The 14217-nt window shown below is 54.3% G+C and overlaps 6 protein-coding genes across 6 annotated transcripts; 3 read left to right on the forward strand and 3 right to left on the reverse strand.

Moving 5' to 3' along the window:
* Positions 1-94: 94 nt before the first annotated feature.
* On the reverse strand, positions 95-1149 carry C8Q71DRAFT_736037 (cyclophilin-like protein). The gene is made up of 7 exons (XM_047922524.1): positions 1032-1149; positions 903-974; positions 780-850; positions 645-724; positions 458-587; positions 298-403; positions 95-233 (listed from the first exon to the last, which is right to left on the reverse strand). The coding sequence occupies exons 1-6, from the start codon at positions 1104-1106 to the stop codon at positions 361-363; spliced, it is 471 nt and encodes a 156-aa protein (XP_047784185.1). The 5' UTR covers positions 1107-1149; the 3' UTR covers positions 95-233; positions 298-360.
* Positions 1150-2318: 1169 nt separating this feature from the next.
* Positions 2319-3247, forward strand: C8Q71DRAFT_698555 (D-Tyr tRNAtyr deacylase-like domain-containing protein; the record flags this gene model as incomplete). The annotated part of the gene is made up of 7 exons (XM_047920029.1): positions 2319-2361; positions 2437-2499; positions 2549-2588; positions 2642-2789; positions 2840-2918; positions 2992-3035; positions 3107-3247. 7 exons carry the CDS (start codon positions 2319-2321, stop codon positions 3245-3247), a joined length of 558 nt encoding a protein of 185 aa, XP_047784186.1.
* Positions 3248-3423: 176 nt separating this feature from the next.
* On the reverse strand, positions 3424-5261 carry C8Q71DRAFT_699657 (uncharacterized protein; the record flags this gene model as incomplete). The annotated part of the gene is made up of 6 exons (XM_047920079.1): positions 3424-3677; positions 3728-3923; positions 3974-4511; positions 4577-4854; positions 4911-4982; positions 5037-5261. 6 exons carry the CDS (start codon positions 5259-5261, stop codon positions 3424-3426), a joined length of 1563 nt encoding a protein of 520 aa, XP_047784187.1.
* A 155-nt stretch (positions 5262-5416) lies between these two features.
* On the forward strand, positions 5417-9079 carry C8Q71DRAFT_736048 (APG9-domain-containing protein). Its single transcript, XM_047922525.1, has 9 exons — positions 5417-6306; positions 6361-6480; positions 6532-6667; positions 6726-7111; positions 7163-7262; positions 7318-7496; positions 7548-7812; positions 7869-8087; positions 8144-9079. The coding sequence occupies exons 1-9, from the start codon at positions 5528-5530 to the stop codon at positions 8867-8869; spliced, it is 2910 nt and encodes a 969-aa protein (XP_047784188.1). The 5' UTR covers positions 5417-5527; the 3' UTR covers positions 8870-9079.
* On the reverse strand, positions 9064-10300 carry C8Q71DRAFT_736051 (dephospho-CoA kinase-domain-containing protein). Its single transcript, XM_047922526.1, has 3 exons — positions 10102-10300; positions 9652-10045; positions 9064-9582 (listed from the first exon to the last, which is right to left on the reverse strand). Exons 1-3 carry the CDS (start codon positions 10106-10108, stop codon positions 9264-9266), a joined length of 720 nt encoding a protein of 239 aa, XP_047784189.1. The 5' UTR covers positions 10109-10300; the 3' UTR covers positions 9064-9263.
* Positions 10301-11055: 755 nt separating this feature from the next.
* Positions 11056-11925, forward strand: C8Q71DRAFT_736054 (uncharacterized protein). Its single transcript, XM_047922527.1, has 4 exons — positions 11056-11130; positions 11188-11579; positions 11639-11727; positions 11786-11925. Exons 1-3 carry the CDS (start codon positions 11108-11110, stop codon positions 11698-11700), a joined length of 477 nt encoding a protein of 158 aa, XP_047784190.1. The 5' UTR covers positions 11056-11107; the 3' UTR covers positions 11701-11727; positions 11786-11925.
* The last annotated feature ends 2292 nt before the right edge of the window (positions 11926-14217 follow it).

The raw sequence follows: 14217 nt of genomic DNA on the forward strand, positions 1-14217 counted from the left end.
CCGGCATCAGGCATCACCAACCGGCACATCTCGAACGCTACCTTGAGGTGTTTCAGTCAATCGTAGTCAATGTCTGCACCAGCACCACAACACACGCATCTCAAGATGGCGCTTCGTGAGTCGCCCTGTATCTTACTGACTACTGTGACTAGTGTGCATACTACATGTACAAATGCCAGCGGAGCTCGTAGGTGGCATCAGGTGACGCTTGCACAAGCAGCTAGTGAATATACCTGAGTCGTTGTCAATCTTTTCATGTCACATCCCTGTCACCCCGTCTTCCGGACATACGCGTACCGTTTGTACCTAGTCCCCTCAACCTCAAGCACACCCTTATTCTGAGGCGGAGAGCTTACGCCGTCAGACAACACGGGCTTTGTGGATCTTGACGTCCTCCCGAGGTCTACGTGTTCAATATGAGTCAATGAGAATTGATTGCCGTCGCGCTAGTACTCACCGTTCCTGGGCATCAGTCGCGACCGAACCAAGTCTCTGAAGCACCCGCATCCCGGAGCTGACGCGACCAAAGATGGTGTGCTTGTTGTCGAGGAACGGAGTGGGCGCTAGAGTCATGAAGAATTGAGATCCTAAGAGCATCGGGCCGCCTTGAGTCGGGGACCCAGATGAGGACGCGGATGACGTACCGTTTGTATTGGGTCCCGAATTGGCCATAGCGAGAATGCCTGCTCCCGTGAACCGCAGTTCTGGGTGTATCTCATCTTCGCTGTACATGGGTTACTCAATGAATGTGGATGTCGCTCTAGGCAGAGTAGACGTACAATTTCTGTCCGTAGATGCTAGTGCCACCGCGGCCGGTCCCTGTCGGGTCGCCGCCCTGTACCATGAAGTCCTGAGGCAAGCGTCATTCAGGACCTACAAGCCAGCGCACGGAGTCTACTCACGGCAATGATGCGGTGAAAGACTACGCCGTTGTAGTATCCACGCTTCGTCAGTTCCGCGAAGTTCTTGCACGTCTAGAAACTCGAGTGCTGGGATGAGCGCATCCGCGATGTCCAGTGAAGAGGGCTTACTCTTGGTGCATGGTTCCAGTATAGCTCTAGCTGGATGTCGCCCAAGCTCGTCTCTATGACGACTGACTCGGACATTGTGCGAGGGGAACGTTACGAGTGAGTGCCCGTTCGGTTCAAGAATGTGCGTAGATCAGGATCTCACCTTTCCACGCTCCTCGGGGTGATCCGACTCTGCGATCGGATCGAGATCACCTCCGCATCAGGTCTTTCGGTGGTCCACAACAGCCAACAACAACTCGAAATGCCGCCAGCGATGGCGGTGAGACCTTGCTCGCGCGACCCTCAGGAACAACGGCGCGCAAGAACAACTGTGCGCCGAGTTGTCAAGCCGGCTGAAATTCTCACCGCAGGCGTGTACAGAAGTTCTACTAGTAGAAGTCTCGCGATCGTACCATATGTAACAGTGAACACAGAGTCGAGCCAAGCCTTCCCTCAAAGAAGCTGGCGGAGAAGCTCCCGCGACGTCATGCGAGCATCCTATTTCAGCTTCTAGGAACAGAGCACGCCCCTCTACAACGACACTTCCACCGCATCCAGCGAGTCGACTTCGACTCGCCACATGCCCGAACTGCGACACCGCGCGCGAGACTGTCTATCATTTCGGACTCGAACGTCCGGCACTCGACGGCTACCGCGTGAGACTTGCCCACGACCTCGGACTAGCAGCCGGAGGGTCGATTCGCCATCTCCTCACCGCACCGAAGGCCATGTCTCCGGTCCACTCTTCCGCTGCATTCATACTACTACTAGTAGCCGCTTCGCGACCACGTGCGGCACACGTTCACTGACCGGAGAACGCGCCTGAGCATGACAGTCCATCGCGCGACACCTAACATCTTAACTCAACATCATTTGAAGTGCGGGCATGCACAGCGGAGAAGACCTGCACTTACTTGGATATGAGCCCTTCAGTACTTATTGTCTCCCGTGCTTTAACCCCCCCTTTGACGGCCTCTGGGACCATGTTTCTCGATTGAACTGCATCTTACACTGGCCACGCTGCTATATGTACAATGTATGTACTTATCTTGCTGGCATGGCGCAGGTGATGCGCCCGATGACCGAGGTTACCCACTTTGGGTGAGATCCAAGTGAGATTAACAGCAACGCCAAACAAGTGCGAAGGCGCCCGGCAACACTTCCGACCTGGGATTCGGAGAGCCTTGCTCTTGCGAGTAAGGGAGTCGTCGTTCACTCGAACGTCGTTACACCGTGGCCGACCTCGGGTTTCTGCGCATCTACATCTGATATCATACGCGACAACAGTCTCCAAATAACAGCCTCATAATGCGCGCGGTAGTGCAACGTGTGAGCTCAGCCTCGGTAACCGGTGAGCGTTACTCACTTCATCGAAGTCGATTCATCCGACGAATTCAATTTATCGCATGAACTCATACGGACGCAGTCGACGGCAACGTCGTGTCGTCGATTTCAAAGGGGCTTATGGTCCTCGTCGGGCTAGGGAGAGGTAAGACCATATCCTTAGGTTTTGCGACAGATTGGCCCTAATAGTGAAGACGACACCACCGAGGATGTTGACACGATCTGTAAGAAAATGTGCGAGTCGTCCTCTGGTCAGACGATTCACTCACGTCTTACCACCGGACCAGCCTGAAGCTCCGGATATTTGATGACGGCTCCGGAGCCATGTGGAAGAAGAATGTCAAGGACATAGACGGAGACGTTCTCTGTGTCTCGCAGTTCACGCTCTTCGCCAACACACACAGAAGCAGCAATCCAGACTTCCATCGAGCAATGGTAAGTTCCGAGCATATGTGCGTGAAGCTTCTCGATTGATCGGTCGTCAGGGTACAGAGGCCGGCCGGCAAATGTATGCGTCATTTTTGGACAAAATGCAGGCATTGTACAAGCCAGACAAGATAAAGTGTTAGTCCTCTTGCACTTCAATGCTTCCTCATGCTATGAACGAGCGATCGTTCATCGCCTCTTCAATGGACAGCCGGACGATTTGGCGCTATGATGAACGTCAGCCTGACGAACGAGGTATGTCTGATTTGACTAGTGACTGTTCACGTCACTGACACGCAATAATCATACCCTTGTCATCTTACAAGGGACCTGTGACGTTTACCCTAGACTCGCGCAAGTTTGAATACGTAAACGAGCGGGGAGGCGATGCAGGGGCGGCAAGCAAGGCAACTCAACAGCGAGCAGCCGAGAGTGGTCGAACGCCAGCAACGGATTCAGCGACATAAGGAGGTGATGCTCAATACATCGTCATGATGTGGTTTTTGGCTGACCCTCATTCATTGTAGCACCTTGTCTATGATCTGTGGTGTGGTATCCTGACGTTAGACGATCCCTAGGCTAGTATGTGCTATACGACTCGGAGACATTATTCTACTAGTAGAGGCCTGGAACGGATGATTCATCATAGACGAGTCGACAACGCGCTCGCGAGCAGCCAAGAGAACGGCCGCACCCTCCTCTCCGCACCCCGCCAGGGATACGCATGCGACCGGAGCCCATCAACTTCTTCCGCGAGACGCGCGCGTAGGCCTGGCGAAGTAGTCACAAGCATGAAGGAAAGCTCTGTGTCGATGTTGGCAGAGCGCGAGTTGAGATTCGTCGAGCCGAAGAGTGTGAGGCACGGGTGCGCTGAAGGCGTTGGTCGGAGCCATATGCCTGCAACAGCGATTAGGGACCACGAACACGCGCAACAGCATGATGCTTACCTTTGGCGTGGTACGTCCAACCTTCTCTTTCCCATTCGCTGAGCTGCACGCCCGACTCAATCCGGTCCTCGAGGGGCTGCTCAGGAGGCCATTCGCGTCTAGCCGCGCGGACGGCCTTCATAAATCTTCGTTCAAGGACTGTGTAGCCTTCTGGGATCCTGCCAGACACACCACGGGAGCCGTAGAACCCGTTCGCCTAATGTGCCTTTCAGCAACGACGCAAAGACCGAGCGAACTCTGACGCACCTTTGGACTGGCCGCTAAGACGCGACATGCCACAGGCGAATTGATGACGTGGCTCTGATACGGTTTGTAGAGGCCAAAGTAACCGCTCGTCAGATCCACTAAGGGTCCGTCATAATGCGATGTGGGCGATGACGGCTCCGAGAGATGCTGGAACAGCATGGCCAGGCATCGTTCCTCTTCGCGAACATTGAATTGCCCAGCTTGTATGATGGGCACCACTATCACGTCCGTGTCACCCTGAGCACTAGAAGGCCCGGAGAGTAGGGAGGCCAGCTTGTGAGAGGCGCGGGTCTTCTGGGCTTCTTGGAATGCTGTAAGGATTCTTTCCGCCTTCGGCTCGAAATGATGGGGATGTGAATCCTTGTGAGGCCAAGACAACACATAAGCATCTTGTTCTGTGGAGGACGGTAGCAGAGAATACGAGAAGCTAGCGGCCTGCTCTAGGAACGAGAAGCAGTAGTCAGCCAACTCGGGCTGGCCAGTCAGTTGAACGTATCGGTCTTGACGGTTGGTGAAGTACGACGTGTTGAGGTTCGCGCTGACGACCATTTGGTTCCAGATAAACGGGCAATGAATTCGGAGGCAAGAGGCGTACTTCCTTACCCAGATATCACCAGGTCGTCGTCGGCACCGTATATCTTTGGATGCCAAGTGCCGCCCCAGCCCTCGTTGAAGCGAGGAGGCATCACACGCGCCATTAGCCCTTTCAGCTTTGGACTCCGGAAGAACCAGGCATGTACGCGGTCTGGATACCGCCGCACGAGAGGCGCAAGCAAGTGCGCGGTGGACAGAGGCTCGGGTCGTGTGCACCGGTTGTAGTCGAGGTGTATGTGCACTTGGAGGGCGGGATTAGCTTCAAGTGATGCTTCCAGTGCTTTGATCTGAGTACGAGTGATGTGAAAATGCAAGCAGACAGTGCATCCACTAGTAAGCGCACCAGTTCCACGTCCTCCGACCCGATGTACAGAGAAGATATGAAGATTCTCCGTCGCGCGTTGCGAATGAGATTCTGCAATGCAGGTAAGCTTGATGTCGCGTGTCTCAATATAGCGTGTGTACTTACCAGAAGGCTTTGGTAGAACTGACAAGGCTCGGTCAAAATCTTGACATAGGAGGCAGAAATCCCGTAGCATGGCTGGTGCTTAGCCAGTTCGGTGGCGAACCGCTGTACAGCAGGATCCAGTGGAGATGTTGACAGTCGTCGCAGACATAATCGACGGTGCGGTCGCAATGCTGAAGGTACGTGACTTCGAGCAAGGACCCGGGCGAAGGACAGCGTCAGAGACATCCCACAGCTGAAGCTCGGGAGCGCGAATGAGACGGCTCGAGAGTCCGTTGAAATGATTCCATTCTGGGGTTACATGCTAGTTAACTACTATATATGGAGTTAATGTAGCAGTATTACGGGCAATAACTGCGTGTGTTACGTCTTTGAGCCCGAGGCAGGCGGCAGGTCCGACACTGACCATCCTGTGCAACTCTCCTCTGAGCCTGCAGAGACCACGGCGTACATGTCCAGTCACCACTAGTTTGTGTATTTGAACAATTGGAACCATGTCAAGCCCACCCCCCTCCTCTAGCTCGCGACCGCTGTCGTCTTCACGATCTCTTCACGGTTCGCAGTCTATCTTCCCCGGAACAAGCAATTCGCGGCCATTCCTTCACATGCTCAATCCCATGGGAAGGACCTATCAGGGCTACATGCCTGCTAACCAGTCCGTCCTAGAAGAAGGGGACGAAGAAGATAACGCGGACGGGGACCACGACCTCGAGGCTGGCCATGCGAGCCGCAGTACAATGTCGCGCTCGAGCAAGACAAAGCCCAATGGAAAGCGGCGCGTGGCTTGGGGCGGTGACAACCCCGAGATGAACGTACTGAGGCCGAATGTCCGGCAGGCCGACCCGAAGCAGGACGAAGACTCGTCAGACGAGGAGCCACAGAACTTCATGATTGAAGCCGTACCATCTAGTGCTGCGAGGCGAACGGCATCTCCACCTACCACCAGTCCGAAGGGAAAGGAGAAGGAAACGAGGAGGCAGCCACTGTACTCTAGCTCTCGAAGGCACGTACCTCCTGCGCCGCCCATTACACCCTCGAATGGGGCACCTGTGTCCATCCCGCCACGACCCTCAGAACTGGACGTGGACGACACGCCACAACCTAGACCTTCACATGAGCGTCATCCAAGGATGCGTGGCCTTGATGCTCACGAACGCGCATTATGGAACTGGGTCAATGTGTACAACTTAGACGCGTTCCTGCAAGAGGCGTACTACTACTATGAGGGAAAGGGCATCTACAGCATAGCGATGTCTCGAGGGTTGAACCTTCTGTCAGTCATCCTCGAGCTCAATTCTATGTTCCTAGAACTGATCGTTGTGACTAGCACAGTCGGGTTCGTCATAGGGTTCTCAACTTTCCTTCTGGGATGCGTAGACTACTCCCGCATACGACCGGATAAGGTCACACGATTGGGCGACGTCATTGTAGATCGCTGTGTCTCGAGGTATATACACTATGCCTATCATTTGTGGACGAAGTCTCACAGAGTACACAGATTCTCCGGCTTCACCTTCCTATTCTTTGTCCTCTTCACCGCTTTCTTCGCGTGGCAGATTGTGAACTATGCCCTAGGCATCCTACGTCTCGTGGATATGTACGGGTTCTATACATACCTGCTTCATATCCCTGACGTGAGTATAGGCTTCCGCTGGCAAGGTGGCGAGGACTAACGGCAGGATAATCACACAGGCTGACATTCAGACCATTTCTTGGCCTGAAGTTGTGCGACGCATCGGCGCGATACGCGAAGACAATCCCTTAACGGCACTATCGTCTACAGGCGCAGGTCAGTCAGTGACCGCCAAGCTTGATGCGCACGACATAGCAAACCGTATCATGCGGCAGGAGAACTACCTCATTGCCCTATTCAACAAGGAGCTCTTGGATCTCCGCGTACCATTGCCACCCTTCCTCAAACGGTTCGTCACCGTTCCGGAGGACGGTAAGGGACGCGTACTTACGAGGGCGCTTGAGTGGAACTTGCGGTTCTGCCTGATGGAGTACTTGTTCGACGAGAGGGGGAAGGTGAGGAAAGTGTTCTTGAAGTCGAAGAACAGGACGGTCCTGATTGAAGGGTACGCACCTGATCAGAACTGCCGTCAGAGTTGCCACTGATGAGTTACCAGACTGAGGAGGCGGCTCATCTTCATGGGGATCCTGAACGCCATCTTCGCTCCTTTCATCGTACTCTACCTGATCATGTATTCGTTCTTCCGCTACTTCGAGGCAAGTCAAATGGTTATTGAGTCATATGCCTCCGTTGACTGAACTAGCCGTGCAGGAATACAAGAACAATCCTTCGAATATCGGTGGTCGACGCTACACGCCTTTTGCGCAGTGGAAGTTCCGCGAGTTCAATGAGCTACCGCATCTCTTCAAGCGGCGTCTCAACGAGTCATACCCAAGTGCGACTATGTACATCGGTCAGTTCCCCAACGAGAAGGTCACACTGATCGTCCGGTAAGCTGTTCCACCCGAGTTCATGGTCACAGTTCTAACATATCTTCACAGATTCGTGGCGTTCATTGCAGGATCCTTCGCCGCTGTGCTCTTGCTTGCGTCCGTGATCGATCCCGATCTCTTTCTTCACTTCGAAATAACGCCGCATCGTACTGTGCTGTTCTACATCACCGTCTTCGGATCCATCCTCGCCGTAGCACGCGGAATGATCCCGGAGGAGACTCGTGTGTTTGATCCAGAGCTACTCATGACGGACGTGATACAATACACGCACTATATGCCAGAAGAGTGGAGGGGCCAGCTGCACTCCAAGAAGGTGCGGCAGAACGGAGCGGATCGCTACAGCAAAGCACTGATGTTTTGGTATTATAGGTTCACGAGGAGTTCGGCGAACTGTTCGCGATGAAGGTCATGATCTTCGCCCAGGAGCTGCTGTCAGTCATCCTCACGCCGTTCGTATTGTGGTACTCGCTCCCGCCCTGCGCACCCGCCATTGTGGACTTCTTCCGCGAGTTCACTGTGCACATCGACGGCCTCGGCTACGTGTGCAGCTTCGCGGTATTCGACTTCCAGCGGCACGGTAACATCAAGGTATGTTCCCTCGTGCGCGATCTTGTCCTATATCCCTCGATTTACACTCTTGTTAGTTTGGCGCTCCTACACAAGTCCAAGACGAGCGACTGATGTCCAAGGAGGGAAAGATGGAGAAGAGTTTCCTCAACTTCAAGGCCGCCCACCCGGAGTGGATGCCTGCAGACCCCACAGGCTCGCTCTACCTCAGCCGCATCGCCGACTTCAGCGCCGCGCACCCCATGGGGCTCGGTCGTCGTCGGCTCCTCCGCCGCCCATCCGATGCCGGCGCGCCCGCCCTCGGTCAGCTCCAGGAGAGCCAAGCCGGCCTCGATGCGACGCTGCAGGATCCGCGCCAGAGCGTAATGGCACGGAGACGTGGTGGAGGAAGTACGTTGATGCAGAGCACGCGTGGGCCTGGGCTCGGGTCGCTTGCGGCAGCCGGGGGAATGGGCACGGGCACGTCGACGATCTTCCAGAGCGCCGCTGGCCTCGACATGGCGCAGACCGTCGCACTGGGTGACTCGCAGGGGAGCATCATGCCCCAGCCCCCCTCCGCTCGGGCGAACCAGACCACGAAGGACACAATCCCTGAAGAGGAGCTCGCTGCGGACGGTGGTGTGGGCAGCGGGCTGGGGGAGTCGTACGTTGACACACGGAGGCGGACGTCGAGTAGTCAGGTCAGGGACGAAGAGGACGATGATGGGATGGCGGATGGAGGCGTACTCGGGCTGTTGGCGCAGATCTATGGTGCTGGCGCAGATATGAAGGGGCGAGGGAGGGGCCCGCCGAGAGCGATTTGAGCGATCTACTACCCGCACGGACTCTGGCCAGGACCTACAACTAGAAGTTGTGTCCACTCGACCATTTGATCTTCATGAACCTTCCGTAATGATCATGCATATATTCTTCTGTGGATAAAACCAGTCCTTTCGGGCTCGCTGACGGGCCAGCAGGTTGGTATTGTAAGAACAGATGCTCGAACTCATATTCAGCGTCCAATGCAGCAAAACATCCATTCGTGTATTCAGATTGATAACAGGACCTCAGTACAAAGCGCACGTAAGCTATATGCGCCGAATGTCTAGAGAATTTGCGGAGAAACTTGCAACTGCAGCACGCGCTGGTAGCACCTCGACATAATTTACACATCATGAAGCTGCCAACGAACATGAGATCAGTGCGTGACCCATAACATCACGGGCGTATGGTCCGTTTTTGCGTCGCCTTCTTCCCCCGGATAGCCTTCCACGCGAGCACAGATAGAGCGGATAGTAGGCCGTAGGGTGGGAACAGCCAGCTTATCCTCCATGACCAACCAGCTCTCCGGCGCAACTTGGCAATTAAGGATTCGATTTGCCCTTGAAGATCTTGCAGCGAGCCAGAATTGTCAACGACAATGTCAGCGTAGTCGACCTTCTCTCCAATGGGAAGCTGAGCGTTCAGGCGACCCATGGCTGCTTCACGGCTCGAGCTGTCTCGCGCCATGAGCCGTTGCAACTGGATTTCTGGGGAGCTGAAGCGCACGCCGATGCATATTAGTATGTGGCTAGAGAGTATAGAAAGCACACAAAGAATGGCGCACCAATAGACTACTACGACGGTTGCAACGAATCGCCAGAGTCCACCCTCAATTAACAGTGGCACGTCCAGGACGCACAGCGGTTCGCCACGCCACCAGCACCGGATGACGTCCCAGAGCATCGCGCGGCGTACGGCGGGGTGGACGATCCCATTCAGCACCTTGCGCTGACGTTCGTCTGAGAATACGATCGCGCCAAGCTTCGCACGGTCGAGGGTACCGTCGCGTTGGAGGACGTCTTGCCCAAAGTGTTTGACTATCTTCTGCAGCGCGTGCGTCCCTGGAAGGACAACCTGGCGCGCAAGGACGTCGGCATCGATGATTGGGATGTTGTGTGCGCGTAAGAGGGTGGACACGGTGGACTTGCCGGTGGCTATCCCACCCGTCAGACCCACAACTGTAGGACTGGCTTGTCAGACCGTTTGCGTTCCCAGCACGAGGAAAGACGCGTACCTAGCATTGGAAGGATTAAAGGCACGACAGATGCGGGTTATGAGTGGTGGCTGTTCACCCCCAGTGAAGGGACATAGCGGTGGCAGGCAGTGTGTTCACGCGCAATACACCGTGACGGCGCGTCCGCAACGCGTCTTCGTCGCCGCCACCGGCGCGCGCGGCAGCGTGTGCCAGTGGCTGGAACACTATACAGTCTTACAGATGCGTCCATCCACTGCTGTAACGTCCGCTAAAGCAGTCCCCTCCGGCTGCTGCAGCAAATATGGCCACAGCACTACGCGTACGGCAGGGTATGTAGCTGCTGCGACTCAGCCTTCACGATGACAAGCTCAGTAAGGATGGTCAACCTTTGGGCTTCTGGCAGCTACGCCCGGGTGTACATGTATCTGGCGTTACAATCAAGTTTGAGCCCAGGGCAGCTCTCCATTTGACTGGAAATTCCAGAGAACAGCCTGAAAAGATGCTGCCAGTATTACGCCCAGACATCGTCTGTCACGGCTCTCATCATGACAACACTTGACGAACCTCAACCATGCTCAGCGAGGCGCGCTGACTCGGAGCTACGCAATTGAGGAAATACATCCATTTGGTGAGCGTGTGCTTGAATGCGCTCCTTCTCTTAAGATGTGCTGACTCGATGATCTTTGCGCGTCTTAGAGCTACGGGGACACCGTGATCAGGGGTACTATTCTGATGAGTCGCACTCTCAAATGTGCATCTCAAGCAAGCCTTTGTCTTATTCTGTTGCGAGTCCATCTGAACTGTGGGCCGTTTCATCATGTTCGGAACTTCCTCAATTCGATCTGTGGATTAGCTGCGGTCACTGGGCATCCAGGATAGTAAGGGTAATTCATACGGTGGAGCATCTCGTATTGCCCGTATAGAATGGAGTCTTCGCCACAAGGCTCACACACGTCCACGCCGAGTGTGGAGAGCACATAAATATGACATGGTACGTCTTGTAGCATGGCGACTTACCGAGCGGAAGAGCGTTGGATTGAACGACATGGACCGAGTGCTAGTGCTGGGGTATGCTGCTGCGGTCTTGTCCGTGGTCGGGTGTCTGATTGCTGCTTCCATTGACAGGACGGTTGCCAATCTCTGTACTGCGTCTGCGAGCGGTGGGCTTATTTTGTGCTCAAAGAATTGGCGCCTACTCATTGAATTCTATTTCGCAGTGTTGTACCTCTACGACGGCATCCTCACCCGGCCTTCTCCGACAGTGCCGAGCTTATATGGTGCCGCAAGTTCACACCCGCGAGTATTCTGTACATCGTGGACAGATACCTCATGCTTCCTTGGGTTGTCCTGCAATGTGCAGCACACATTGCAAGACTGTAATGTAAGCTCTTCCTCTGGCTTCGCGCCGGACAGGGCTGCCCTCTCTGCCCTCCGCGTTTTCACTCTTCTATGGCTTCAGCTGGAAATAACCAGCTCTCGTGACCTCCGTCGTATTGCTTCAATTCAGCACAGATGTTGTATGCGTTTGCCTTCACTGCCCAGCTCTTCCCGCGGACTGATGCTTCCGACCGTGAAGTACACGTGGGCTCGGTACCGACTGCAAACTCTGCCGTCTCCACTGTATTGTGCGATGGATGACACTGTCCCGATCGCTCTTGGGCATCGGTGCGTCGGGTTAATCTCAAGTGCGATGTAACGGTCACGCTCACAGGAGAGCATATAGCATCGAAGCCCACACAGCGACCTATCATTTCTATGCCATATTCGGGCAGACGGACTTGTAGGAAATTACGGGACACGCATGAGGAACAGTGATGACCTCGGCGAACTCAGAATTCCGGTCTGCTCGCAGTTACAACGAACCGCTGAGCCGTCGTGATACTCAGGTACGTGTTCAAAAGTGAACGAGTATCCTTACTTGATAAGCACGTTGATGTTTGCTACCACAGCTCTCGTCTCGAGTGGCAGTGCGCTTTATAGCACCCCGTTCACGTAGGAATGACTGAGCGGACCATCGGCTTAGTAGTGTGCCACCTACCCCAGTGACGAAGTACCTGCTGCACTGCAGCGCTGCACCCCCGATATGAGGACTCTCCGTGCAAAGACCATCGAAGGTGAGTCATGCATCTCCATGCGGGGCGAACACGTTCGGTGTAACCGAGTCCAACCCCCAAGGCCGACATGAAACTGTGAGTGGCTTGTTATCGGACACGGAAAGCTGAAAACAATAGGTGCCACATATCCAGGCAAGCTTGCGTTACAAAGGTGCGATTGGGAATGAATGCAGTCATGAATCTGGCCTGGCTCTCCGAGTCCTTTCTGGTAGGGGCCTAAGCATCGCGGTCGCGCGCGCGGGGGGTTCAAATTGTCGGCGTACTGACATCCATAAGCGCTGTCGCATCATTGTTTCCCATACAGCCGGGGTATACCGACTGCGGAGTGTGCGATGATCATCTAGTATCATAGTGTGGTACTATCTGTAGGACACACTACCCTCAGTTCCGCGATGCCCCACTTCCATTGAGGCAATCTTCGCAGATTTGACTCACTCAGGCTCCTGGAAAAGCCTCCCTTCACATATAATACACAGCTTCCGGCGACTCGGGCGGGCATTGCTGTCATACGGGATCAACCGAGAACAGTATATGTACTAGTGGCGCCTTACTGTAAGACATGATACGACCGCATTGACCTTGTTCTTTTAGGTTCTCCGGCTATGTGCAAGCCACGCTGTGCTGATCGCTAGCAGATGCACCCACCGCTGGCACCTGTCCATGATTTTTCCACTGTTGCGTGAGTGTATCTCTTACCGCGTTGAATGGATGCTGAGTGGCGCTACTAGGTGGTCTTCGTCTGGCGTTTCCTGGGGATGCCCGGCTCGGGGCTTAGTTCCGGAAACCTGGTTCCTTGTATTTGTGGCATCTGCCATACTCATGCACTGTGGCCTCAGAAGATTAGCGCACGTTCATGCCTAGCATCATCGGCTGCAGTGCAACAGAGCGGCAAAATTTGGGATACACCCTCACAGGAATCCTCATAAAGCTCTTCGTGCTACGAGCGGTGGAATCAACACGTCCTTTCATCACCGAGCAGAAGAGTAATTCGGACGAAGAACATGGAACGGACTGTACAACTAGGGTATGAGGCGCACGTTACGATCAACGGCGTCCGAGTGGCTGATCACTGGCGATACGTCTTTGCACAGAACGGTCGCCAATCATTGCACCGTAGCCGCCACGGGTGGGTTACTTAGAGGCTCGATGACATGGAAACCACTCACTGGCTTTCATCTGGAAGTCCTTTACCTCTACGACACGATGCTCACGTTTTCGGACAGTGTTGAGCTCATATGGTGCCGCAAGATTACTTCAGCTAGTGCACTATACATCTTGAACAGATACCTCATGCTTCCTTGGATCGCTCTGCAATTCCTTTTGATACAAGAGACTGATTGTGCAGTGAGGCCTTCTCACCATGATTGAATGAGCGTGTACTGACGTGTGTTTCTACAGCGGTGCGCCGATTCAACTGCAGACCTGTCGTAATGTCTGATCCGAGTCTGTGCCATGAAGGGCGTACATCATATCGCAGGCGTCGAACGGCATACTATGTTCACTACTCATTGTATTTGCAGGTGAAACAGGACCTAGCACCGTGACGGCATTGCCTCTGACCACAGGCCTAAGTAGCTCTCTCGGCAATCCGTGTCTACAGCTTGAATTTCTACGGTTTTGACTGGAAATTGCCTGGATTGGTCACCTCGTTTGTGCTATTTCAATTCGGCACGAGCGTCGTAGGTGTCCATTGCCACCTCAACCACAGTTGACTACTAATGTACATCTATGCCAGTACGAATATTCTCGTTACAGATCACAGGTCGTGTCACCTCCGCTCCACTGTACGGTGCGCGATACCGTCCCAGCCAATCTCTACTATGGGTATGTTCAGCCGCCGTATTGATGTCTTCATACCACCCTGATGATTGGCGTAGACGTAAGTAGCAGATCTGCATCGCTGCTCACCGACGACGTTGATGAAGGGCGTCAGTGACCATCGCCGTTCGTGTGCTCAATATCATACATGACGCCCTTATTTTGCTGTTCACGTGGCATAAAATAAGGGGGGAGTTGAGAGAACACGGAAGTGCCATGTACA

Source organism: Rhodofomes roseus (assembly GCF_022264815.1).
Source record: "Rhodofomes roseus strain CIRM-BRFM 1785 chromosome Unknown C8Q71scaffold_2, whole genome shotgun sequence".
Classification (NCBI taxonomy): Eukaryota; Fungi; Basidiomycota; class Agaricomycetes; order Polyporales; family Fomitopsidaceae; genus Rhodofomes; species Rhodofomes roseus.

Coding starts and splice junctions, on each gene's coding strand:
- C8Q71DRAFT_736037 (XM_047922524.1), bottom strand. CDS start 1,106: ATGTCCGAGTCAGTCGTCATAGAGACGAGCTTGGGCGACATCCAGCTA. Junction 975..1,031: donor ACTGGAACCATGCACCAAGA/GTAAGCCCTCTT, acceptor TCGAGTTTCTAG/ACGTGCAAGAACTTCGCGGA. Junction 851..902: donor TCTTTCACCGCATCATTGCC/GTGAGTAGACTC, acceptor CGCTTGCCTCAG/GACTTCATGGTACAGGGCGG.
- C8Q71DRAFT_736048 (XM_047922525.1), top strand. CDS start 5,528: ATGTCAAGCCCACCCCCCTCCTCTAGCTCGCGACCGCTGTCGTCTTCA. Junction 6,481..6,531: donor GTAGATCGCTGTGTCTCGAG/GTATATACACTA, acceptor CAGAGTACACAG/ATTCTCCGGCTTCACCTTCC. Junction 7,497..7,547: donor AAGGTCACACTGATCGTCCG/GTAAGCTGTTCC, acceptor ATATCTTCACAG/ATTCGTGGCGTTCATTGCAG.
- C8Q71DRAFT_736051 (XM_047922526.1), bottom strand. Junction 9,583..9,651: donor ACCGTCGTAGTAGTCTATTG/GTGCGCCATTCT, acceptor CGTGCGCTTCAG/CTCCCCAGAAATCCAGTTGC.
- C8Q71DRAFT_736054 (XM_047922527.1), top strand. CDS start 11,108: ATGGACCGAGTGCTAGTGCTGGG. Junction 11,131..11,187: donor GACCGAGTGCTAGTGCTGGG/GTATGCTGCTGC, acceptor TTCCATTGACAG/GACGGTTGCCAATCTCTGTA. Junction 11,580..11,638: donor TTCAATTCAGCACAGATGTT/GTATGCGTTTGC, acceptor CCGACCGTGAAG/TACACGTGGGCTCGGTACCG.